The sequence below is a fragment of the Trichomycterus rosablanca genome, chromosome 1 (genome assembly GCF_030014385.1).
Source record: "Trichomycterus rosablanca isolate fTriRos1 chromosome 1, fTriRos1.hap1, whole genome shotgun sequence".
Classification (NCBI taxonomy): Eukaryota; Metazoa; Chordata; class Actinopteri; order Siluriformes; family Trichomycteridae; genus Trichomycterus; species Trichomycterus rosablanca.
The window spans coordinates 49,135,362-49,162,643 of NC_085988.1; the positions used below are offsets into that span (position 1 = coordinate 49,135,362).

Genomic DNA, 27,282 nt, shown 5'->3' on the forward strand with positions numbered 1-27,282 from the left:
GTATCTTAATTATGTTGGCTTATTTCATATAAAATATATTCTGTTCCTAATACTCAGTCCAGGGGCCCCCAGGGGCCCTTAAATCTCACTTTTATCACCTCTAATATACGGAACCGTACTGTGTGTTGTGTGAAGCAGTAGGAAGGAGAGAATGGGTGCACGGTGCTAGCCGGTAGAGTGCAGTGTGTGTGTTGTGAATGAGTGTGTATTGAAGTGTGTGAAGTGCAGTTGAAGGCCCATGTGGTGCGACAGCGTTTCCCGGCACTTAGCTTTGTATAGAACCCCTAATATACTGCTGTATTATATGGTGACACTGAGCTGAAGTACAGCCATGTTGAAAGAGGCGCTGGAAGGACAGCTTACAGCGGTGTATAACACTACAGCCGGTAAGAACAGCAGTATTCTTACTCTACTCTATACACACACACGCATTAGCTTAGCTCGTTAGCACAATGTACTTCACTCACCCTGCTCAGCCTGTTTAATAACACATTCCTCACACTGTTAATACTCTAATTACACATATTTACCTACCTTACTGGTGCTCTACATTAATAACTTTCAAATTACTTTCATGTTTGTACAAAATGTTCCTGGCGACGCTTAATTGTACTCGCGCTAACTTAAATCAGTGGCTGCCTCCCGAATGACTCTGTCCGCCCTACACTGGTGCACTGTATGTTATAATACACACTATCTATATGAAGGGCACTATAGTTCGATTAGAAAGCAATTTGGGAGTCTGCCAGTGTTGTCTAATTTTATAGCACAGAAGGCTGTGTATCTCAGAGCTATAAAGGGTGCATTCTTTAAAACCCTTAACGAAAGAAAAAAGAAAGCACTGGACCAGTGATGTCATCGTGTCTGTACCAATAAATCAGAAGTATTTAACCATACTGCCTTTCACTTAAATAGTATGCCTATTATAATTTATTCTGCCACTTTGGTTCTTGGGAGGTGAGTGGTCTTGCATAATACAGATAATAATGTCCAGATTTATTTGGCTTTTCTCTCACCAATGGTATGCAAACTAATGCAGAATGAATCTCCTAATTAAACAGCTCTTTCTGCTGTTAATTAAAACACAATTATGTATGTGTTATGTAAAATCGAAAGAAAAAGGCCAAAGTGTTAACAACTTTTAAAAAGCGTACTGTTCCCTGCTTCTATTAAATCACTGTTTTACCATAGTCAGTTGAAGGTCCTGGGTTTGATCCCCAGGTGGGGCGGTCCGGGTCCTTTCTGTGTGGAGTTTGCATGTTCTCCCCGTGTCCGCGTGGGTTTCCTCCGGGTGCTCCGGTTTCCTCCCACAGTCCAAAGACATGCAAGTGAGGTGAATTGGAGATACAAAATTGTCCATGACTGTGTTAAATATAACCTTGTGAACTGATGAACCTTGTGTAATGAGTAACTACCGTTCCTGTCATGAATGTAACCAAAGTGTAAAACATGACATTAAAATCCTAATAAACAAACAAACAAACCACAGTCAGTTAATCAAGTATGTGACAACAACCAGAGTCTCGCTTAAATCCAGTGAAATTCTGTTTCCATTAGTGTGTATAATTACAGTATGATTTTATTATAAGCAGCAGCACATTTTCCTAGCATGTAGAACTAGTGAGAGACATGAAATGAACTGGTTTAACAGAATACTTCATCTTCATGTCTTCTCTCCTTCCATTCACTTTCATCTCCTTTATCTCAGCTTCAATACAGGTGCAGGTGGAACCGGTGGGCCGCTGGTTCGAAGCCTTTTTGAAACGCAGGGTTCGAAATGTGTCCGCTTCATTCCAGGAGCTGGAGGAAGAAGAGGAGCTTTCCGAGGAGGAGGCAGATGAGGAGTTGCAGCTGGAAGAATATCCCATGCTGAAAACACTGGACCCTAAAGACTGGAAGGTGCTGTGCTGTCAGATGTTACAATTGTTAGTAGTTTCCTAGGGGAGACATGGTGGCTCAGTGGGTAGCACTGTCACCTCAAAGCAAGAGGGTTCTGGGTTTGATCCCCAGGTGGGGTGGTCTGGGTCCTTTCTGTATGGAGTTTGCATGTTCTTCCCAATGTATGTGTGGGTTTCCCCTGGGAGCTCCGGTTTCCTCCCACAGTCCAAAGTCGTGCAAGTGAGGTGAATTGGAGATACAAAATTGTCATGACTGTGTTTGAGATTAAAACTTGTGATCTGATGAACCTTGTGTGTAATGACTAACTACCGTTCCTGTCATGAATGTAACCAAAGTGTAAAGCATGATGTTCAAATCCTAATAAACAAACAAACATCTGAGTTAAATTGTCTGAATGCTGCTGTACACAGAGTTGGTGCATGAGCACTGAGGGTGGGTAAGGGTGCATTACAAATCAGCACTTTTACTCTGTACCGATCTGTAGCTTCTTTATTAATTCAAATCAAGTGTCAGCTGTTGGAAATTGGTATATTTAAATGACACGTTTATGTGACAGCTTTAATTAAACAATGGTTGGTAATATACTTGCTTTGAAACGCAAAGGCCTTTGGTAATGTTTAAAAGTTGCCGTTTTATCAACTTGCTTGCATTTTTGTGATGAATAACAGTGGTTCTCTCTCACACAGAATCAAGATCACTATGCTGTTTTGGGTTTAGCTCATATGAGATACAAGGCAACTCAGAAACAGATCAAAGCAGCTCGTAAGTGCTTTTACATCTTTTTATAGTAAATATTCCTTTGTGTTAAAGGATTAATGTTCTGACAGGTAGACATTATTTACCTCCACAAGTAATTTCTTGGCTACGTAGTGTGTAACACTTACAGTACCAATGGTAGGGCACAAATTATGTATACTGTCTAGAGTGATTGCGATTAGGAATACAGCCCAATTTAAACACTGTTTTTTTTGGCTGGACCTTTAAAATTTGGCTCCATTTTAATAGGACTTCATTCCAATTCCCATTTAAGGGACCCACAACAGTTGTTGTACTATGGTTAGTGTCTCACCCTGCAAAACTACATTGAGTTTAAAGCTAAACAGAAATAGAAGACAGGGTGCCAGTCCATCCCAAGGCACAACACGTTAGGCGATTTGGAGCTGCCAATCTATCTTCTCTATATTTTGATAGGTGGAAGAAAAGCACAGCAGTTGGTAAGCCCACACTGATATAAGAGAAGATAGTCCAAACTCTTTACAGTGACAGAAGGCGAGATTTGAATGTAGTTTTGCCTAGAGTTTTGCAGCCTTACTGTCTCCTGTGCTACCATGCTGACTATAATGTAAACATTGCAATAATAGGGGTTCTTAACGCTGTTTGGCCAGTAAACCTATTTTAAATGCTTAATTTTTGTGACCTGACTACATCACCACTTTTTACCACATGGAGTGTTTTTAAGACATCAACACAACCTTATATATGCCTTTATATTAGTGTTCCAAATTACACTCTGGAGTGCACATTGTGGTGCTTTTGTAAAACTGCACAATGATGGTGTAAATAGATGTAAGGGCACTCAGGTGGTGCAGTAGTCTAGCTTAGTTTTTCAGCTCACAAGTTTAAATCTAAGCAGTGCTATCAACCTGGCTGTGCGACCAACATACACAATCGGCCATGTCTGAGGGTGATGGTTTAGATCGGATTTCTCCTCACTGCTGCTGTGATATGCAATCTCAGGAGTAAGGCTGGGGAGTCACATAGAGCATAGCAGTATGGTTCTGTGTGGGAACCCCTTACTGCTGGGTGATAAGAAGTGGACAGCCTGGGTTGCGTGATGGTCTGTAGCCAACCAGATAAGGTGGTGCAATATATATATATTGTTATTATATATAGTTATGTATATGATGTTGAATATGATGTTACTGTCATTACCTATAAGTAACGGTTCACGATAATATCTGCAGATAAAGCAATGGTGCTGAAACATCATCCAGACAAGAGAAAAGCAGCAGGCGAGCAGATCATAAAAGGAGACAATGATTATTTCACCTGCATTACTAAAGGTTAGGATTGCACCTGCTACTTCATCATTAAACTCAAATTAAAGCTGTAAATTTATAAATAAATCATTTATATATACACCATAACGTTTTTTGCCTCTCTGCTTGTTTTAAAATGCATCCTGTTGCAAATTGCAGCAATAGAGATTCTGTCAGATCCTGTGAAGCGGCGAGCGTTCGACAGTGTGGACCCCACCTTTGACAATGCCATGCCTTCGAAAGCAGATGGAAAAGAGAACTTCTTCAATGTGTTTGCTCCTGTGTTTGAGCGAAACGCCAGGTACTTGCAATTCCCCGCTGCCTCCCAATCTGTACATTTACAGCATAACAGAAGAGTAAATAACACATTCCTTCTGTTTGGCAGGTGGTCGACTAAAAAACACGTCCCCCACCTAGGATCCTCGAAATCGACCTTTGAGGAGGTGGACAACTTCTATTCATTTTGGTGAGCACTAAGCCTTTCTGTTTCTTATGGAAACTACTTCCAGTAGTGTGTCCAGTAGATCCAGTTAACAAGCTATGGCTTTTAGAGCAAAATATAGAATGACATACATTAATCCATTTTTTTCTTGTTTTGTTTGGAGAGAACAAGAACTGAGAATGAGACTAACTAAAAACCAATAGAAAACACAAGCACAACACACAGAATCAATGTTTAGAAATATTAGATATTTGCAATATTGTGTAAACATGTGAATGCTTATCAGCAGAATTTGGCCAAAGGTTTTCTTGTTCCACTGTTAGCTGCTAAGTAGTAATAATGTGGTGAAGAGATCACTTTTATCTGTGAAACATCACTATGTAAGAATCCACGTAATCCACCATGTAAGATAAAAAATTTGAATATTTTGTATGCACTTGCTTATGTGACGCTATACCCTGTTGAATGACATTTATTGTAAATCTAAGTTGTCATGCTTTAATACCAAGAACCTGATTATTTTCCAGGTACAATTTTGATTCATGGAGAGAGTTTTCATACTTGGATGAAGAGGAAAAAGAGAAAGCAGAATGGTAGCTATTTAATTTTCCATGTTGTTGTCTGAACGTGATTACAGTGATTTTCCTTTACGTTTGACTCCACTGGGGTTCTTTTTTCCCCCCAATCAGTCGTGATGAGCGGAGATGGATTGAGAAGCAGAACCGAGCGTCACGAGCTCAGAGGAAAAAGGAAGAAATGAATAGGATACGAACTCTCGTGGGTACGGCCTGCAATAGCATGAATCACAGTTGTAATTGATAAATTAGGTGCTTAACACATTTCTGGTGATTTTCTTGCTCGTTACAGCTTAACTTTATTGATGTATTACAGACACCGCCTACAGCTGTGACCCAAGGATAAAGAAATTTAAAGAGGAAGAAAAGGCCAGGAAAGAATCGGAGAAGAAAGCCAAAGCCGAGGCCAAGAAGAAAGAGCAGGAGGAAAAGGAGCGGGTCAGTAATGCTTGCAAAGTCACAACTTAATGATTTTTGCATTCTAATTAAAATTATACTGACGTCTCTCTGTCCACTCTTTTTATGTATTAAGTTTCAGGAATAATGTTTTCAGGTTTGCTTAATATCCTCCTGGACCTCACAGCAGCTTTTGACACTGTAAATCATGACATACAGTGCTCAGCATAAATGAGTACACCCCCTTTGAAAAGTAAGATTTTAATCAATATCTCACTGAACACAGGAACAATTTCCAAAATTTTTACAAGACAGAGTTTCATAGAACATTTGTTTAGACCATACAATGAAAGTAAGGTTAATAATGTAATATAGATTACAAAATCTTCAGTTTTACTCAAATTAGTTGATGCAAAAATGAATACACCCCACATCAAAAACTACTACATCTAGTATTCTGTATGACCTCCATGATTTTTAAGGACAGAGTTAAGTCTTCTAGGCATGGAATAAATAAGTTGCCGACATATTGCAACATCTACCTTTTTCCATTCTTCAAGTACGACCTCTTTTAGAGCCTGAATGCTGGATGGAGAGTGATGCTCAACCTGTCTCTTTAGAATTCACCATAGATGTTCGATTGGGTTCAGATCAGGAGACATACTTGGCCACTGAATCAATTTCACCTTGTTCTTCGTCAGAAATGCAACAGTGGCCTTAGAGGTGTGTTTTGGACCATTGTCATGTTGGAAAAGTGCATGACAACCAAGGGCACGGAGTGATGGTAGCATCTTCTCTTTCAACATAGAGCAGTACATCTGTGAATTCATGATACCATCGATGAAATGCAGCTCCCCAACACCTGCAGCACTCATGCAGCCCCACATAAGGACACTGCCACCACCATGTTTCACTGTAGGCATCATGCACTTTTCTTTGTACTCCTTACCTTTGCGACGCCATACAGTTTGGAAGCCATCAGTTCCAAAAACATTTATCTTGGTCTCATCACTTCAGAGTATAGAGTCCCAGTAGTCTTCACCTTTTTCGGCATGGGCCCTGGCAAATTGTAGGCGAGCTTTTTTGTGCATGGGCTTTAGGAGATGCGTTCTTCATGGACGGCACTCATGCATGCCATTCTTCTGCAGTGTACCCCATATTGTGTCACGGGAAACAGTTACCTCAGTTTGGCTTTCTACCTCTTTAGCTAACTTCAGTGAACATGCATGGCAATTTTCTTCCACCCTTCTCATCAGAAGACGCCCCTGTTTAGGTGTAAACTTCTATGGATGGCCTGGAGGTCTCTGTGAGATGGTTGCAGTTTCATCTTTGTAAAAGTTTTGTATCACTTTTGCTACAGTATTCTGGCTGATAAGTAAAGCCTTGTTGATCTTGTAGCCTTCACCTTTCTTGTGTAAAGAAATTATTTTCTTTTCTCAGATATTTTGACATTTCTCTTCCATGTGGTGCCATTGCTGACAGCATGAAATGGGAAGGGGTTTTCTTTGTTAAGTAACACCTTTTTATAGTCAACTGGCTGCTGGACACCTGTTTAATAAATAATTAGACTCATCTGTGATTAAATTATTGTTAATTAAAAATTTGTAGTCTAAACTTTAGCTTTGCTCCTAAGACTTTCATGGGGGTGTACTCATTTTTGCAACATGGTGAAATTATGTTTTTGTGTGTGCAAATTCAATGGCCCACATTTGTGGGAGTATTTTGCAGTATAGTATCCAGTAGAAAATGTTGATTCTGAAAGGAAACTAAAGGTTTTCTGACAAATCTGTTGGGGTGTACTCATTTATGCTGAGCACTGTACTTATTTCCAGACTATTATCCGTTGGTATTTCATGTTTAGGTCTCTGGTCCTATCTTACGAACAGGCAAAATCTTTTTTCAATAGGTATTGACTAGACATACACTCCCCCAGTTGCTCAGAGAGTGCCCCAAGGCTCTGTCTTTGGACCAATCCTTTTTATACTATATATTTCACTCTGGGGCCCAGATCATACATAATCGTGATCTTAAGTTTCACTGCTACGCAGATGATATGAGGTTTTAGGGGATGTGGTGCTAATGTAAAGCTGAATCTCAGTCACTAAGTGCATGCATTACAGATTTAGAACTCTGACTTATAATTGCTTGCAACTAAATAGACAAAACTGAAGCCTTGTTAGTGGTACTAAAGCACTGTGTCTCAATGTGGATGGTGCACCTGTTAAACCCATCCTAGTAACTAATTAATTGGCAATATTTTTAATTTATCCCTTTAATTTTAGCCACACATTACGTTTAATACTAAGACTGCAATTTATTGTTTGCACAATATTATACGTCTCTGCTCAGAGATGATTATGCCAAAATATTGGCAAATGCCCTTTTTTTTTTTTCGCCTGGATTCGTGCAACTCCCTTTTTGACACTTTTCCTGCTAAAACTTGCTTACATCACATCGGCTTCACTGCAGTTTCATTGGCTATCATTATCCTCCCATATCAAGTACAAAATAATCTTGCTTACTTTTAAATGCCTTCATGTTCTCTCCCCTACATACCTTAGCAATCTCCTTTATTCTTAAGGCCCTCCAGCTCTCAGTACTTCGGGCACTGGACTTCTAGCAGTCCTACATACAAGACTTGCATGAGAGGGCAGCAGGTCTTTCAGTTTTACTGCTCCCAAACTTTGAATCTCTAATATGGTTGTAGTTGATGTGATGGATTTTGCTGTGCTGCAGGCTCGACAGGCAGAGCTGGAAGCAGCTCGGTTGGCTAAAGAAAAAGAGGAGGAGGAGGCCAAGCAAGTGGCCCAGCAGGCCAAGAAAGAGAAAGAGGCTCAGAAGAAAGCCATCAAGAAAGAGAGGCAGAAACTCAGGACCACATGCAAGGTTGAAAAGATCTCGCCAAATCATGTTTTACATCTGCTGTGGCTTTTGGACCCTTTTGGGTTCTTGTGCATTAGAAAGTCACATGATTTTTTTTTCCCCCTTTTTGGCAGAACTGTAATTATTTTGTGGACAGCGAGGCAGAAAGTGTCAAGATGATGGAGGACGTTGAGAAGCTATGTGATCGACTAGAACTTATGAGGTACTTCTGAGTCATGTGATAAGTTGTTTTATTACCATACCATTTCATACCATAAGTTCATGAACCCTGATTTGCAATGATATTTTAATTGCATTATTAAACCTGCTATTTGTTCTTTTCTAGCTTACAGACATTAAATGAGGTTTTAGCAACAGGCAGTAAGGATGAGAGTCAAGCTGCAATAGAGAAACAGGTAGGCACTATATGCTAACTGGAAGAAATGAAAACGTCCACAATGCTTGTGCTTGTCGGATGTACTGTATATAAAGTATATATTACTGTGATTTTACAGAATAATTGACACTTGACAAAATATTTGAAAGGTTTTTAATTAATTTTTTTAGCCAGTGGAAACAGGTAGAGCAAATTCTGTACTTACACCTTTTTAAGGCTTTTTTTTTTACACATTTTTACACCCTTAAGTCACAACTTTTCTACATCGACATCTTTCTAAAAATGATCCAAAGTCCGGACGCAAACCTTTCAATCGACAATAACCAATTCTGACAAGACTGTTACGGTATCTGATCTATTTTTTTCAAGCCTCTAACTTATTTAAGACATACATTGGGGACCAAAAGTCTTTATAGACCACTAGTAGGGTGGCTCAGTGGGTAGCACTGTCGCCTAACAGTTCGATTTCCAGGTGGGGTGGTCCGGATCCTGTTTGTGTGAAGTTTGCATGTTCTCCCAGTGTCTGCGTGGGTTTCCTCCGGGAGCTCCGGTTTCCTCCCACAGTCCCAAAACATGCAAGTGAGGTAAATTAGAGATACCAAATTGTCCATGACTGTGTTTGACATTAAAGACTTGAACTAATGAACAACCCTAATGAACACTTTCTGATCAAGGAGATCCTCTGGATCATCACGTGCCCCTTCTAACACGAGTCCACACTCGTCAGAGCCATTCTTAGCTTCAGTTTATTGCCTTAACCCCCCTACCCTCACTTGCACAGAAGAGAAGACCAGTCACAGAGATTGCATACTGCTGTGGGAGTAGACCCCATCTTATTCCTCAAACACAGCCAGTTGTGTTAGTGGATGCCTGGCCAGGTCTCTGGCTCTGCTGAGATTCAAACTCGCAAGTTCAAACACTCCACATTGGTGTGTTAGCTTGTTAAGATGGGTAACCATGGTATATTACAATAGTTGCAAATGTATTAAGCTTCAGATGAGTAGAAGTCATTAAAGCCTATTCTTCAACGGAAAGGAAACTTAATACATTTTGTCTTAAAGAGTCAGCTTTTGACTCAAACTGTTATGCTGAGTAAAAGATGAACATTGAATTGCGTACCTTATAAAACACACATTTTCTTAAAAGCACGGCACCTGGACTCGTGATAAAGTGTGGATGTATAGAACAAGTATAGCAGTATTTGCCCATTCCTCTTTGCAGAAATGTGAGCAACAAAGTCCACCAACAGATTCTCTCTCTGATTTAGGTCAGGATTAAGACTTGGTCACTCAGGGACATTCCCTATTGTGTAACCTACAGTCAGGCGTCAAATCAGCATCTGCTGCATCCGGCCATGCTTGGCACGGTCATAATTAGTATGATTAAAAGTTGTTTGTGTATGTAGGTACAGGAAGTGAATGACCAGCTCAAGCGTGAGCATGAAGCTGAAGTAAAGGCGCAGCAGACTGCACGCAGCACGGAAAATGCCAGCACCGGAAGTGGAGGAGGCAAAGGTTGGAACGAGGAAGACCTGCAGTTGCTTATCAAAGCCGTCAACCTGTTTCCTGCTGGAACCAATGCCAGGTCAGCTACCTGTACACAAAATCATCTTGCAATGCCATTCAAAGACTTTTGTGGCTTCTTCTAATGGACTGTGCTATTTTTGTAGGTGGGAAGTGATCGCCAACTACATGAACCTGCACTCAAACAGTGGCATCAAAAGAACAGCAAAAGATGTCATCAGTAAAGCGAAGACATTACAGAAACTGGGTGAGTTCTGGGAATTGTTGTTGGTTAGGTTTAATCATTAAAAATGTTTAACACACTCCTAATTACATTGTTCTACATACTAAATTTGGAACATATTTCTCACTATTTTTAGGATATGAATTTCTCAAAATCTTGGTAATGGTTATATTACATGATATTAAAACAGCTTAAAATGGTGTTTGTTCTTCCCCTGTTTAGACCCTCACCAGAAAGAAGAGGTGAACAAAAAGGCATTTGAGAAGTTTAAAAAAGAGCATTCTGCCGTTCCTCCCACTGTAGACAATGCTGTGCCTTCAGAGCGCTTTGATGGTAAGTGTATCATGTACACCACTAGGACTAGTAACATATTACCTGCAAACCATTTAGGACCAGCCTAGCATTTTCTTTTAAAATATCCTGCCATACCAACCATATCATTTCATTAAAGTGGACACAATATGAATATTTTTATTGTAATTTCCTTTGATGCAGTTTATCCCTCAGGTGTTCTTAGCTTTTGAATTTAGTTTGCGAAGGGAAAACATGCTTGGTTAGATGGATACTTATATTTGCAGTACTTTATAAACCAGGCTGTTACGGCAAGACTAAGGCCACTGTTGGAACGACATGTGGAGCACTCTGGCAACATCAGGAGAAAAAGAATTTGTTTTATTTAAAATGAACTCCTAGCTGAAAAGCACTCTGACTGAAGAAAAACAGGCAGTGTTTATAATATCACCTGGATTATACCAGCACTACAGTGAAACATGGTGGTGGCAGCATCATTACCTGTAAACAGTAGTAGCAATAGGATGATTTTTGAGCTTTGTTTAGGTTTATCACAACACAGCTATTAAGAAATATTGCATTTTGCTTTTAAATAAGGAGCTTGTGTTGGATTCTGTTTGACCAATCTACCATGTGCATTGTTTCTCGTTCCACTCATACTGCATGCCTAGGGTACACTTGGTCCCTGTAAAGAAGTGTAACCAAATTAAGCACAGGTATTTGAGTACAGTACTTACTAATGGAAAACCACTAAATATGGGATCACAGATTTAAAGCACATGGTAATAACATGGTAGTGTGTGTTGTGATAGGGTAAGTGTATCAGGTGTAGAAGTGTTGTTGGGATTCTTAAATACTGTTTAACTTACTGGGCTCTTTATTAGAAACTCTTACCCTGTTAGCACTGGTTGTAGACAAGAGCCGTTTTCTTTTCCCCAACAACACTGCTGTACCTGATAGTCTTATACTAGTACAACACAATCAACCAGATCATTACCATGTTGGTGTCATTGCTGAGAATGGTCTAGCACCCAAGTAACAGTTGGTCTTTATCTGTATCTGGTTTATCTGTATGGTAGATACATCTTATAAACAATATTGCCTGTCTTCCTCTGAATTTAGGGGGTGACTCTAATTCTGCTCCCTGGACAACAGAAGAGCAAAAGCTCTTAGAGCAAGCGCTAAAGACCTACCCTGTTAGCACTCCTGAGAGGTGGGACAAAATTGCTGCTGCTGTGGCTGGACGCTCCAAGAAAGATTGTATGAAGAGATACAAGGTAAGCATTCGATCAGTTGTCTACTGTTATTTCTGGAAGTGCAATGTCCAAATATTTAAGAAAAATGGTTAAAGGACTTGTATACCATACCCAGTTTGGCTACTATAATAAAAAATGACAGTTGAATCAGTAACATAATGAAGTGCTTTGATATCGTAGCCTGAATCCTCTTTCCTTGTGTACAACACAGGAACTCGTGGAGATGATTAAAGCGAAGAAAGCTGCCCAGGAACAAGTTGCTGCTAAGAGTAAAAAATGAAGAGAAGCGAGCAAAGAACCACACATGCACACACATCTAGCCCCATATTCTTTTAACATTATTGTGTTGGTGTTTATTTTATAATAAAATAAAAAAAAATGCACAGACTACATAAATACCCCTGGTTTGTTACAACATAGATACTCCTGTTGCTTCTCAGGTTCTTAACCAGTACATGCCACTTTTGATCTGGTTGTAGTCTGGGAGTTGGTCAATGGGCCCTGAAACACAATCATTAGCACACTTAATATTAATCAAACAACACACTCATGTAATGTGCCATTTATTTAAAGACACTTTGCTTTTGACTCATCAGCAGTAAGTAGCCAGCCCTGTCCTGTAGCTTTAGCTATTTAATTGGACACCTACTAGAGAGTTCTAAACTGCCTTGGGAGGTAATGTCACAAAAAGTGTGCTGACATATACAAAATAAACAGACTGAGTTTGTATGTACTTTAGTAATCCAATCATAAAAAAGCTCTAAGCTCACATGACTTTTTCCATTAGAGTGATTTTATCCATAGTGAATCTCTCCTTGATAATGTGTTAGTCATCATATCAATTCTAGTAAATTTTAGTTGGAATTAATCTAGTTTATTTGTTTCATGAATTAAGCAATGCTTTCTGGTCTGGATTATAATAGGTGCAATGCAGTAACACACCCAGGACAGAATGCCAATCCAATGCAGGGCCTGGGACAACCCCAGACATAGCAAATCATGTCTGCATGTAGACATTGACTGGCCTACGGCACAGCTGACAAATAAAACCCTGGATCTCTGCTATAGTGGGCTACTATAATTTAGCACTGCAATATGAAAATGTCCTGTCATTATATATTAGTGATATTCAGGTAGTGGCTTTACTTTAAAATATTTAAATGTTTTGAATGGTTTTTTTTTGCATGTGATAGCCACAACCAGTTGATTTGTATGCTTGGGTGGCCACCACCGGTGGGATCCGGGTTCAAATATCTGGCTTTGTCTGAAGAATGGAGGTGGCTGAAGCCCTGTGATGGATTGGTTCCCTGTCCAGGGTAGTATTCCTACCTTGTGCCTCGTGTTTCCTAATGAAACTAGACCCATTGAGACAGTGACCAGGATAAAGCAAAACTTGACAAAACTTTTGTTAGGATGCACAGGACAGAAGGGACGGCAGTGTTGTCTTACACATGCACTGGAGTAATCAGGACACCTGTATACATAAGCCTAATTATTTTAATCAACTCTTATTCAGATTCACAATTAGACATTTTTGGGTTTTTATTTCTAAGCAGCTGCACATAAAAAATATTGTGAGACCTGTGGCCGTTTTGCCCCCATATTAATGCCTATTGTGTGGGGTGTCCAAATCTATGTATATAACATACATTTAATGGCAACTTTACTAGAAGCACCAAAAACATACTTGGTGAAATCATCATTAATGCTGAGAAAAAAACTAAACCCAGATCTCAGAGGTAGTGGGCTAGTGTAACACTGCACCATCTAAGTGTGCATAAAACAATCCTAGCAAACATGCACATGCTAGCTTCAGTTTACTATTTGCAGTTAGACTGTCTAGCCAGTACATGGACTGTGTCCCATCTACAGGTAGGTATACAGTCTCACCAACTACACATTCAATATCATGGTCCTTTACAGGACTTTACATTCGATTTTTGGAAAGCACTCTACACCTAAATACAAAATGAGATTGTACTTACCAACAGCTGCTATAGCTGGAGCTTTGTTGTAGATATACTTAGTGCACACTTCCTTAATGGTATTTGCATCTATTGCCTGTTGGAAGAGAATGAAATGGTAAAAATATTAAAACATTTTCAATTCTGGATTTGTAAAGGATTTTACTTCCAACATTACATTCTTACATCTATTCTGGCCTCCAGTTCATGCAGTGGGATTCTGCGACCATAGCACAACATCTGCCTCCCAATGTCTTCACAAATAGGTGTGGAACCTAATGGGGAAAAGATTCAAAAAAAATGTTAAAGACTCAAAAATTTTATAAAAAAAAACCTTTGTTCTCATACAAGTCATAAATATTTGTTCCAAATGTTGAACGTTACCTGTAAGATTTCCTAATGCATGTCTTACAATTTGAAGGGACTCATTAAGATGTCAGGAGTGTAAGTAAGTGTAATTGCACTGATGTAAGCATACCATCTAAATGAAGCAGCATGTTGGTTTTCAGGAGATTCTTCGCTCTTGCTACCTCACTCTCTGACACACTGGTACACAGAGACATCCTACAAACATAGCAACATCATTATGGTATAAGCATGTCAAAACCATGAGATTCAAACCTGAGTATAGATATTTTAAATACAGGGTGAGTCAAAATTATGTTAACACTAATGGATCTATTCCCCGCGAAATGTGTGTCCAGGCTGGTACTGTTGCTCGCTGTTTTTTGTGTGTTGAAACTGTCCAGTAAATCATGTTACACATATGAAGTGTTTTGTGAATAAATGGTTTTCGCCATTCAAGTGTTAACATAATTTTGACTCACCCTGTAATACTGTACAGTCTACAGAATATTGTCAGTTAGTGCTGGCAGCACTACTGGCCACAATAAAAAGATCATGCAAACACAAAAATGTGAGTGAACTAATCCTGCACTGTAAACAAGCACCCTGTGGGATTTGCTCACCATTCGAGCTGGGTGAAGTGCACCATGTCTCTAACAGTGCCTGGTTCACACACAGTGTAGAGTCCCCACAGCCCTGTATCCGTGTAGCAGGTATTAAACGACTGGAAGCTGTGACATAAGTTCCCCTGGCATGCCATCTGTGCCAGTTTACTTGACAGATTCTAAAAAGACACGAAGCACAAAATCAAGTTTAAAAATAATGCACCAGTTTACATCCTCTTTAATTCATACTGATGCATGTGAAGAAATACTGACCACACCACCGCCCAAGGAGCGATCCCAGTTTCCGATGAGGGTGTTGGCCACCATGAGTGGAATGGTGTCAGGGTGAGACCAGCCTACTGCCTCCACTGCAATTGCAATGTGTGCCAGGGGCATCTTATTGTCTCCTACACGAATCTGTTCGAAATCAAACCACAACTAGTTAGCCATGTTGTAGAACAAACGTTACCAAGAAAGTGTTCTATTTATAAAAGAGCATAAAACTGAACATGCCATTTATTTATACATATCTTACAGTTTTTTTTCTAATATTTCCTTCATTTGGCAAGAATACATTTCCACATTTCAGAATCCAGCTCTGGCTTAGTTGTATGGTTACTGGTTATCGGTGATCGAGAGTAAAAGGGCCGAATGGATTCCTCATTACAGGACTCTCCATATGCAATACTGATCCCCCTCTGAACCCATCAGTCAGGCTACTACACATGTCAGATAAAGCGTACGTTAGGTACTGCCCCCCTCGGTAAGGGTAGAGGTTTGCAACAGTAGAGATGATACTACTGGGTAAATGAATATGACTAAAATATAAAAAAAAGGGAATAAAATTCTATTGACAAAAAAAAAAAAAAAAAAAAAAAAAAAAAAAAAAAAAAAAAAAAGAATAGTTTTACCTCACTTCCAGTGAAACTGCATGAAGGTAATGCTGGTGCTTCACCCCTGTATCTGGCTGGCAGCTTCCCAAAGTGGTATGTAGCCAAATCTATTAGTTCATTGTGGGACACTCCTACAATGAAAAGAAACAGCACTCAAAATTCATGCACCCTAGGAAAATCTATTTACATTTTCTTTCTAAGCACTAAATACTACACACGGTCATGTTATAAAGGTATGAGTGTTGGTTTACCCCCTGCTGCAGCCAGCACGATTCTTGGCCCTTTGTAGTGAGTTGTAATATACTCCACAAGGTCTGCTCTGTTTATCGTTCTGCAAACAAGACGGTCAGAGGTTTAGGAACACGCGTCAAGAGACACAGTGATAAGAACAAGTGTTCATCTTACAGTTTTGTTATTTAATATACTATTAGTGTATGTATCCACTGCAAATCTCCTAGATATTAATGCTGCAAATTGAAAAAAGCTTACTGTTCACTAATGCTAACGATAACGGCACAAGGGATGGTTGACATGCAGGTAGAAGTGCCAGACTGAACACAACAGTGCTCTCTGTGAGATCTCTGTGAAACAGTGGTCATTGACAGCACACATGCAGTCAATATGATGAATTGATTATGGCTAAAAATCCCATTCAAAAAAGCTGCAAAGGTTAGCATTAACTGATAGGCAACAATTAGTCATTCTTTGTTGAAGCCTTTCACCATGTGTTTGTTATGAACATCTGTATTGCCATAACAATTAGGGGACAGGCTGACTGAATTCCATCATTAGGTTTCTTAAGGCATTTATTGAAGTTTCTATTATACACGTGTGAAAAAACATATTGGACTGGACTGGTCAACTAATTTAGTATTCAGTAATACTGTGTAATGTTACTTTCTTGTAACTCAATACATTAGGCAATGACAGTCTTGATGTTGGATCTAGAACCTGCTGAATGGCCAGTTCAAAGCAGATCAGTGAATAAATGTCAAATATGTCCCTCAGACATGAATAAATACCAAACATTTTACTATCTACAACCATCTGTGCAAAACCAGCCAAAATACATACTTGATGTTTTCTGCAGGTCCGAGAATAGTTCTTCCTAGAGCTGTTTCCTGATATGCAATAGCATGCAGGTAGTCAAAAACAACCTCCTGTAGGTTAGTCTCAACCTCCTGCATCTCTCGAAGGATGACTCCACGCTCACGCTCAATCTCCGCCTCCCCCAGTGTGCTGTTTTGGATGATGTCGGCAAGAATCTCCACAGCTGGAAAGAGACACAGACCAAGGAGGGTTAACAGACTTGCCTGCGCTGGGTTTGGTTTGGGAAAGCGCCAAGAATACATTAACCACATGTTTGTACTATCCCAACTTTTACAGACACTAAGTCTAAACTATAGTATAGGTGAATTGTTTTGTTTATACAATTTCATTTCCATCAACCACTTTGTCCCAGTCAGGGTTGTGACGGGTCCGGTTCCACCAGAAAACACTAACCACAAGGCAGGAATACCTTGGCCTGGGCGACAGTCTTCTGAAGTGCTTCGGCCAAACTCGATTGTCTGTATAGCAGCACTGAAATTAAAACCCGGATCTCAGCAGTGGTGGGCTAACAAAATAGACCACTGAACCAAGCCGAGCACCCCTTTTGTTTATATATTTATATAAAAAAAATATATAAAAGGAAGAGCTGGAAAACTATGAACAATGTAAAATACCACCCTGCAGGGTTTTTTGTGAGATCATAACCGGTTTGTTGGTGCTATCAGTATGAGTGCACCAGCTCAGTGTTGGTTGATAAGCCAGGAGATCAGATTTACTCTCATACCTCTAGGGAGATCCTTAGAAAAGGCTTTGGCGTAATACACCGTCTGCTCTCTGGAGGTATAGGCATTCAAGTGGGCTCCCATGTTCTCTATCTCCAGCTCCAAATCTAACTGGGATCGCTTCTTTGTACCCTGCAAACAAGAGAAGAAAACAGATTTTGACAACAGATCTCACAAAGGTAAATGAGCACAGATTGCATCTCCATACCTCACCACAAATATAGGCAAATCCCACAGCTGGACTTTCAATTTTAAATTTTTTAGATTTTCAGTGTGAGCTCAGACAAGAGGTCTTATAAAACTGAAGGTCTGTTTTGGAAACTAGGCTTCATTTATTTTGGCTTTATCTTTGGGGTTATGTCCAGAGTTCATTTCCAGGAACATCCCTCCATGATTCCTTCCAAGACCTGTAATGCTCCATGCCTGTTTGCAGGTGTTTTGGCAATTACACCCAAAGGTATTACTCAAAACAAGACAGGTAAAATTACTACTAAAGAGTTCTGTTTTTGTTTCCGGATTCGTTTACACTTGTGCAAACTGTACATGTGCATCTCTGTACTTCTAGTTTTACATGAGCTGTAGAAATGGTGATGAGTACAGTGTAGAGGAACTGTTGTTCCTGCATCTGTTTTCTGGGGATGGTTGGTTTCTCTTTCACTTTCTTACCAATAGTCTGAAAACACAGTGTAAAATCTTCAATGATGCACCCAGTCTGGGGGCAATTTGTGGTTCCATGGGATTTCCAATTGCTGACTATTCAACCAACTGTACTGCATGCACAGTCAAAGCAAGAAAGCTGTTTTGATGTTTGAAAGATGTAGTCTATGTTACTCTCCGACCCACAGTGGTGTTGAATTGGTTAAAATATAAATAATGTGTAAAGTATAGCTCAGCAGTTTGGGCAAGTTTTGGGCCTGTTTTAATTGTAACAACAATGACAGCATGCCTTTACAAGCATGCCTTTCAGTTATTTCTGAATCATAAAGTTTAAGTGACAACATTATTATAGTATGTTAGCATTTTTAAGAAAAAAATCTGAATGACCCAGAAGTCATTTCAAAATAACAATGTTCTCTTACCTTAAAGGCCATGTGCTCCAAGAAGTGAGCTGTGCCATTGTTCCTATCGTTCTCATATCGACTCCCAGCATCGATCCACAGACCCACCTGCAAAAGTGCATTTAATAAATATGTTACCCATGTCTAATGACTGTACACTCATTACTCAATTTTACTCAGGCTTTATCACTTAAAATTAAGATGTTGTAAATTCCATCTGTGTGAGCATTTCACACATTACACAGCTTAAAATTATGTACATGGCCTGATTTTGGAGGTGAGAATTAATGTTAAGTGTTGAAGTAAATAAACATCAATTCATGGCTGTACATCAGCTTATTCATCTTTTAGGTACTGGTTGTTAATGTTTGTCAGTTACACAACTTCTTTACTTCTCTTTAAAACTAGTTTTTGGTCATGTCATGAATGTATACAAACAAGCAGATTAGAAACACATATATTTTACCATCACTGAGACTAATATTTTTCAGTACATTTGAAATAAGCAATCAGTTATAATCATAATGCAAAACTAGTACATCAGTGGAGCGGAGCATTTACTACTTTATTTGTTCTGTTTAGATGCTAGTATGAGGTTTGGCTTAGAGCCCTTGTCAGCTAGCAGATGGCAGAAGTGCCACAGTTGCATATTTACTGTGATGTGGTCAGATCTGTTTAATGCATCACCTATGTTTGCTTTAAGCAATTTGATTGTGAGACTGATACAAATATTATGAATCAAAAGTTTTAGAACATCTATATTTTTTATAAGCATAAAAAAAAAGAAGAAAGTGTGATAATCTGAGAAAATGCTGACCCAAAAATGCTAAATCAGCATTTTGCAGCACCATTCAAAACCCTCGGGTCTACGTCTAGTTGTGGAGACTTCTGTAACAGTGTTGGGAATAACCGATTTCTATTATAGAAAAGAATTATGGAAAAGAACGCCCTAAGTATGATTAACAGATCTGCAAAAAGTTGTGTTTTATTTTTATATTTGCACTGTAGTTCACTTTATAATTTATATTTTACAGCTGTTACTTACAATTAGGGCTGTCGAAGTTAACGCGATAATAACGCATTAACGTGATCTCAATTTAACGCGATTAAAAAAAAGTGCCGTTAACGCAAATTGTATTTCATGTTGAGACTTGACTGGTAGAACAAACGATTTAATGTCGGACTTGCCACCGTTGTTTATTTGCGGTTTGTTAAAATAATATAACCCAGCGTGGTATTGTACCGAGTACCGAATACCGGACAGCTGAGTCAAGCACGCTAGTCCATGAACTATGGAAGCCCCAAAGGGTCAAAACACACTCACTTCGTGTAGAAACGTCAATACTACAGTATATATACAGTATGTATGTATTTGCATATGTGTACTTGAGTATGTGTGTATGTATTTGCATATGTGAATATGTATATGGGTATTTACATGTGTGAATATGTATGAATATGGGTATATATGTGCATGTACTGTATATATGTGGCTATATTGGCCTAATTGTGCAATAGTCACATGTCACTTTACTATTTAATAATCTGATAGTTTAATTACTATTCAATTTTTACACTAGCAATATACTTTATGCATCATTACAGTTATTCATTTTATGTAAATAACAAGAAAGACTCGGTTCTATCTGTCTGTCTGTCTGTCTGTCTGTCTGTCTGTCTATCTATCTATCTATCTATCGATCGATCGATCGATCGATCGATCGATCGATCGATCGATCAAACCATTGTCACGATACAACCACAGAAAAGTCTGTTACAAAAACTCCCTTACAGTTTTCTCTTGTCCCAGCAGTTTTTAACATCAGTACATTTAGCATAAAATGTGTTCACCATTTTAATTGTAACATTTCACTTAAAAATCCTTCTTTTCTATAACATTTACACAGATTTTTTTTTTCATGCGATTAATCGCGATTAACTACATGAAATTCTGAGATTAATCGCAATTAAAAAATTTAATCGTTTGACAGCCCTACTTACAATCTATAACAGCCTTACGATGTAAACCGAAATAACACCTCCATATGTACCCTAAGGTCCTGTTGTTGTGGTGTGTTGTCTGAGTGTTGTGATTATACAGATACTTGTTTGTATAATGTAAATCTCTTAAGTGTGTACTATTACTTTTGACTTTTAATTTATGTAACTTGCTACTGAGTAGATCTATCTATCTACTAATGAGTTAATAATTTTCAATTAATGTTGTTTAACAACCAGATTGTATTTTGTTTATAAGTCACCATTCTACCTTGGCTTTGGTTTTATTGTAATTTAATATGTGTAAATATCAATAACACTGTAAAAATACACATTAGGCCTATTATTCCATTACTCTGGTATTTTAACTTACTTTTACTTTACCAGTATTCTCAACCTCAATTTGGGCATATCACATGGTTGCTTTTTAAACATTAAAATTTACATTAGAAGATCAATTTTAAAGCTTATTTAAACTGGCTACAACAACCCCTGATTATGGTACAAAAACATTTGGACCATCTGTGACAACCACCCACGGTTTAAAATGACTGGTCCAGCTGTTCTGTAATGACACTGCAAAAAAGTAGGAGTGTATGGAACTTTGTGCCCTTACCCGACATGACATTGCAAATGACCTGAATGACTAAAAACATTCACAAACATGAGAAGCACATTTTGGAGCTGGGTATGGTACTTACTGTGCAGGTAGACAGACCAGAGTCTTCAGATGCCACTCTGAGGCCATTAGGCAGTGTGGTCAACTTGGTCTCTGGTACATTGAGGGCTATTTGAGATGCAGCTTGTGTGGCTCTTTGTCTCAAACACTGTTCAAACATGTAATAATAGTGATAATGTTAACAATGACATAGCAAATTAAATGCAGTTGCGTAATTGGGAATGACAAAGCAAAGAAAAATATAAATATACAAGAATTCAAAGAAAAACTAAAGCTTAGTAAAGTACGAACATGATGCCATAGCTGTTTATTAAAATGAGCAAATATGTGTACATTATGTGCATTACATGAATTAGGCTAGTGTCAGTGGAGCTGACTTTTACACAGTAAACCTACCGTCAGATTATTAGCTCCAGTGTTAGCCACCATAGAGACACTTACTAACACGCTACTCATAATTGTGACGAAGTTATACGGTACATTATTGTAAACTAATGTAAAGCCATACTTGTTGTGTTTACCTGAGTTAGTGGGGTTGTCTTTAGAAGGTTCTTGACGAGACGTCCTCCCGCAGCACCGAACAACCGCACAGACGCCGCCATGCTGTTTACACGCTGTGTTCAGACGTCACGATTGTTACGTCATTAATCTTCACCTTCATTTACAGCAGAGAAGAGCCAAGCAGACTTATATGCAAAGTTAACGTTTCTGCCTTTCTCCACATTACACGGTTTGGTTAAAATTATGTGGACACCCTTTCATAAGCTTGTTAGACATCACATTCCAAAACCTTGTACATTTTAGTCAGTATAAAGTAGGCATTATCATGAAGTCCACTCACCAGATATTCAGATGGTGGTCCATTCTTAACTCATCAGCAACTCTAATATGGTATTGTGTGTAGTGTTGGTGCAAATATGTCAAGGTCAGCAGTCTTGCTGGGGTTTTAAACACCTCTTTATCACTTCTGGTTTAAAAATTGTGCATTATATCCAGACAGAAACCTGTGCTCCTAAACTGCCACATATGATGACTTAAAAAATTATTCAACACAGATTGTAGTTGAAATAAAGCACCTCTCGCACCTACACAGACATGACTGGTGGAGTGTGCAGAAGAGATTCCTTATCACTGCTGCAAGTGTGGCCTCTGCTGGCTGGACAAAGGTGATCACAGAGATGATGAATAACAGAGAGCAGTGCATGATGTGTGAACCCACCTCAAGCAGGTAAAAAAAAAAAAACAGTTGGCTACTGTACACGTGTTGGATGTTGTTAGGTGTCTGCAGCTCCACTTACCATATAAGAGCACTTTGTAGTTCTACAATTACTGCCTGTAGTCCATCTGTTTCTCTGCATGCTTTGTTAGCCCCCTTTCGTGCTGTTCTTCAATGGTCAGGACTCTCCCAGGACCACTACAGAGCAGGTATTATTTGGGGGGGTGGGTCATTCTCAGCACTGCAGTGACACTGACATGGGGGTGGTGTGTTATTGTGTGTTGTGCTGGTATGAGTGGATCAGACACAGCAATGCTGATGGAGTTTTATAGTCCACCAACCAAAAATATCCAGCCACCAGCGCCCAGTGGGCAGTGTCCTATGACCTCTGATGAAGGTCTTGAAGATGACCAACTCAAACAGCAGCAATAGATGAGCGATCGTCTCTGACTTTACATCTACAAGGTGAAACAACTAGGAGTGTCTAATTGAGTGGACAGTGAGTGGACACGGTATTTAAAAACTCCAGCAGCGCTGCTGTGTCTGATCCACTCATACCAGCACAACACACACTAACACACCACCACGTCACTGCAGTACTGAGAATGATCCACCACCTAAATAATACATACTCTGTGGTGGTCCTGACCATTAAAGAACAGGGTGAAAGTAGGCTAAAGAAAAGTATGTAGAGAAACAGATGGACTACAGTCAGTAATTGTAGAACTACAAAGTGCTTCTATATGGTAAGTGGAGCTGATAAAATGGACAGTGAGTGTAGAAACAAGGAGGTGGTTTTAATGTTATGGCTGATCGGTGTATATATGTTTTACTAGATCTGTCTAGATTGGGAGATAAATGGGAAAATGCATAAACAGAATTTTAAAAGGCCCAGTCTATACTTAGCAAAATGAAGTGTGCTTCAAATAAGAGCTTGCAGTAATCCAAGTCCAAATTTACTAGCTTCACAATATAATATTTATTGAAATATGTAAACTTGTTTTCTTAAAATTAAAAATTAAGCAATATAGACACAGACATTTTGAAGTAAATTGTGAAGATGTTAACTACAACTAAAAGGTAGGCCAACTTAACTACTACAGAGTCATGCTTGTAGAAAAGGCAAACTTTGTTTGCATAGTCTGTAAACAATGAACTCAACAATATAAACTCTTAAAGATTAATCCCTAAAACAAAAAGTCCATTGGCTACTTGCTTGATGCAAATAGAATGTCTATGTTGCCATCCCACAATACTACTGTACATTATCTATAGCTACTAGTAAAAAGCAGAAAAAAATTTACAACAATAATAATTACCATTTGCTTTTGCATACACTATATGACTTAAAGTATGTGAACAGTTAAGGATAAGCTTGTTGCATATCCCATTTCCAAAACATAGGCATTATTATGTAATATAAACCATAGCCTCCTATGCTTATTCGGTCAAAAGAATATTTGAGATCAAGCACTGATGTTGAAGAAGAAAACCTGACTCACATTGGTAAATTCATCCATTATTTTTTTTAAGGGGTTAAGGTCAAGGCTCTGGACAGACCTTGTTTCTCTACACCATACTTGTCAAGTAATGTCTTCATGAACCTTGCTTTGTGCACAAGGGCACATTCATGCTGGAAAAACAAAGACTCTTCTTTATGTCACCACAAAGTTGGAAGCATCATATCAATAATTCAGTTTGAACTATTTGAAGGGGTGTCCATATACTTTTGGCCATGTACTGTAAATATACAACTGTGGATAAGTGAACAACTGAAACTGTACAATTTTCATGTTTATAGAAGTCAATGTGGTAGTTATTATAAATAGTAGCCCTCTGCATTGTCTTGTTGGTAAGAAAATCGCATCACAGACATCACAGGTCACAAATGCTTATGTAAAAATAAAATGTCTTTGATGTTCATAGCATTGTCCATTGTTAACCTGAGCTGGCTCAGGTCAGGATTCAGGTGGCAGAGGTTGACAGGATGTACCACCACTGCGCGTGCGAAGTTGTGATTGGGCGATATCGGCCAGAGCGCTCTGGATCTTCTCCAGCAGTAAATCTCCTCTGTACACCACCTCTTCCAGTCGGGCTGCTGCATCATGGTTCTCCTCCTCTAGCTGTCTTAGGCTGGCAGCCTGGTCAAAACATGCAGAAGGACAAACAAATTACTGAGATGCTGAGAGGTGGTAAGAAGGTAAGCATGAGTAGATGTGACAAGATTAATTTATCTTCAGTAATAGCTTCATGTTTAGAGTAGCCAATTCACCTTTTGTATATTCTGGAAGTGGGGTAAATGGAAATACCCACAAGTAACCCATGTGGACATGGGAAAATGTCAAATGCTTTTCAGATTCTCTGAACCATGGTACTGTGGTGCACCCACTGGTAACTAGCTCTTAAACAGCACACTTATGTAGAGTTTTAAGTGGTTTAAATAGGTTAAACTGGTATCAAACAGCTACCATTTTACTCCAACAACTTTCTGATAAATAACCCCAAAAACCTCAAAGACTAAATAACAATAATAATCTAGAGCAGATAGAATGACTTTATGGTCATATATACATATTCACGTGTACAGTACAATTAAAAGTATTTGTCTGCATATCCCAGCTAGTTTGGACGCTGGGGTCAGAGAGAAGGGTGAGCCTTTGAATGGCACCCCTGGAGCTAAAAGGGTTAAGGGCCTTGGTCAAGTACCCAACAAAGGCAGAGCCAGAATTCTAACTAACAACCCTCTAATTAATAGCTCAAAGCACTACCCACTAGGTCCCACTAGACCTGCTGCAACCCTGACCAGGAAAAAGCGGTTGATAAATATTAAATAAAACATATATATTTATTCTATTTTTCTGACCATCAAAATAATGCTTTTTTTAAGGCAAGGGGGGTCAAATATTTCCAAATGCAACTGCAAATGTATAAATAATAAGATTTCCCTTATCTTTTCACAGATGTTTGATACTGAACATGACTTTAATACCAAGTAAAAGTCATTGCAATACCTGTAGAGCTGCAGTGGATTCTTCGCTAGGTAAAGAGTCAATCAACACGTCAACATCTTTAGCCGTTCTTGCAATGAGTGCTGCAAAAAGCTGTGCGTACTCTGTGGAAGTAAACCATTCAGACTAATCATTACTAGTTTCACTATACTAAAATATTAAATAAGTTTGATATGACCCTTTAATTGAAAGCTTAATGAAAAATAATGCACCAGTGTTTGATGTGAATGCGTGTCTTTACCTTCCGTGTGGTTGGGTGGCTGGTCCTTGTTGTTGACTGTTTGGATGTTGCTGAAGGAAGCTGGTGGGGCGCACTGCTGCAGCACTCCGATCGCATTGCAGAACTGATCGGCCAACTACAGGGGGTCATACAAATACAAAGACATCATATTTTTTTTTTGTGATTACTGTATATTATTCTACATACATGCTAGTCCTTATAGCCCCTTCCAGTATGTGTGGTAGTTTGGTCATTTTAAAAATGGTAATTTTAAAAGCCTAGTGTAAAAACATGTCAAGTGTCAGACAGTTACAGATAGATACTGTTTTGAAAACCTTTTTTACCACGTTTGCCTCCCAATCTAGTCTCATTCAATTCCACTGATCGTAATACTTCAATGCTTGCACCAAAGCCAACCATGGACACCTGGCCAGGTCGACAGCACAACTGAGATGTATATTATACTGACATTTTGTTGCCTACAAGGCTCCTAAAACCTAAAATGAAAACATACTGTTCGTTAAAAAATTAATTGAATCACCAGACAATCCATTAAAAGCGATCAATAAATATTAATAACGAATACTATCTTATAACATACATTGTTATAAAAATTTTTGACATATTCCCCAGCCCTTATTATAGGTGAATACTATATTTAGTAAGTAGGAACTCTATCTTACTGAAAAGTAAACTACAGTACTGCACTTTGAAATTAGATTACTGACAGTAGTCCATAATCCAAACCCCAAAGTGTATGTAAACCCAGTGGTTATTGTCATAATGTAAATTTAATTTCCTGCTGTAACCTGTTTATGTGGTGTTTGAGTTATGGCTTTTTATTATTAATAGCTAGCCTTTAAGCAAACAGGCAGTGGTAGTTCAGTGGTTAAGGTACTTAACTAGTAATCTTTATTGGCAGTTGTTATTTATCTTGAACAATAACCAAAAATTAAATGCAAACCTGATTAATTCACTACATTGCGAATGTTGCGTTTTGGCTGAAATCCAAATAACTCCCTAGCCCCTTTCCTTTCTGCACTATCTAGTGAGATAAACAATAACTGGTAGACTGTACCTAGTGCACTACATGTCTAATACAGACGTATATTTTGATATAGCCTACGTTTCAGAGTTCTAACTGTAGCGTGTCAGTAAACACAAAGCCTACCGCAGTGATAAAATAACATTTTGTAATAAAATTTTAAATGATTAAATTGACGGTAATAAAACAATAATTTGTCATAAGAAGTGAATTTAATCTTACAGAATTGACCGCATCCTGAAGTTGCGTTAGCCGATCCGCCATGTTCTCTGTTCTTTGTCTGTATATCGATAGAAGACAGGAGCTCTGTATAGAGTAACATTGCCCCCTGTTGAAATTACTACTGCTTTGCGTGTTGCCTGACTCCAGCCAGCTATGAAATAGGCCCTTAGCGTCCAAATCAACTATTGATCAACAAGCTTTAATAGCAGTGACAAATAATAAAAACAACAATAACTAAAACAATAATACCGGTTATAGTAGGTGGAGTGAGAGTGTAGGGAATATTCAAGGTGA

General features: G+C 38.8%; 3 protein-coding genes across 3 annotated transcripts; 1 reads left to right on the forward strand and 2 right to left on the reverse strand.

The window, feature by feature from the left end:
* Positions 1–210: 210 nt before the first annotated feature.
* On the forward strand, positions 211–12,299 carry dnajc2 (DnaJ (Hsp40) homolog, subfamily C, member 2). The gene is made up of 17 exons (XM_062993864.1): positions 211–386; positions 1,709–1,899; positions 2,586–2,661; positions 3,864–3,962; positions 4,098–4,239; positions 4,324–4,404; positions 4,908–4,973; positions 5,070–5,161; positions 5,272–5,393; positions 8,088–8,237; positions 8,348–8,436; positions 8,560–8,629; positions 10,016–10,194; positions 10,280–10,380; positions 10,579–10,689; positions 11,770–11,924; positions 12,115–12,299. The coding sequence occupies exons 1-17, from the start codon at positions 332–334 to the stop codon at positions 12,181–12,183; spliced, it is 1,848 nt and encodes a 615-aa protein (XP_062849934.1). The 5' UTR covers positions 211–331; the 3' UTR covers positions 12,184–12,299.
* pmpcb (peptidase, mitochondrial processing subunit beta) lies at positions 12,231–21,888 on the reverse strand. Its single transcript, XM_062993875.1, has 13 exons — positions 21,799–21,888; positions 21,300–21,425; positions 18,622–18,708; positions 17,545–17,674; positions 16,785–16,983; positions 15,962–16,041; positions 15,729–15,841; positions 15,091–15,234; positions 14,836–14,996; positions 14,346–14,431; positions 14,054–14,142; positions 13,889–13,964; positions 12,231–12,404 (listed from the first exon to the last, which is right to left on the reverse strand). The coding sequence occupies exons 1-13, from the start codon at positions 21,877–21,879 to the stop codon at positions 12,340–12,342; spliced, it is 1,437 nt and encodes a 478-aa protein (XP_062849945.1). The 5' UTR covers positions 21,880–21,888; the 3' UTR covers positions 12,231–12,339.
* Positions 21,889–23,461: 1,573 nt separating this feature from the next.
* Positions 23,462–27,034, reverse strand: med21 (mediator complex subunit 21). The gene is made up of 4 exons (XM_063003881.1): positions 26,989–27,034; positions 25,743–25,857; positions 25,505–25,605; positions 23,462–24,634 (listed from the first exon to the last, which is right to left on the reverse strand). The coding sequence occupies exons 1-4, from the start codon at positions 27,028–27,030 to the stop codon at positions 24,452–24,454; spliced, it is 441 nt and encodes a 146-aa protein (XP_062859951.1). The 5' UTR covers positions 27,031–27,034; the 3' UTR covers positions 23,462–24,451.
* Positions 27,035–27,282: the final 248 nt, after the last annotated feature.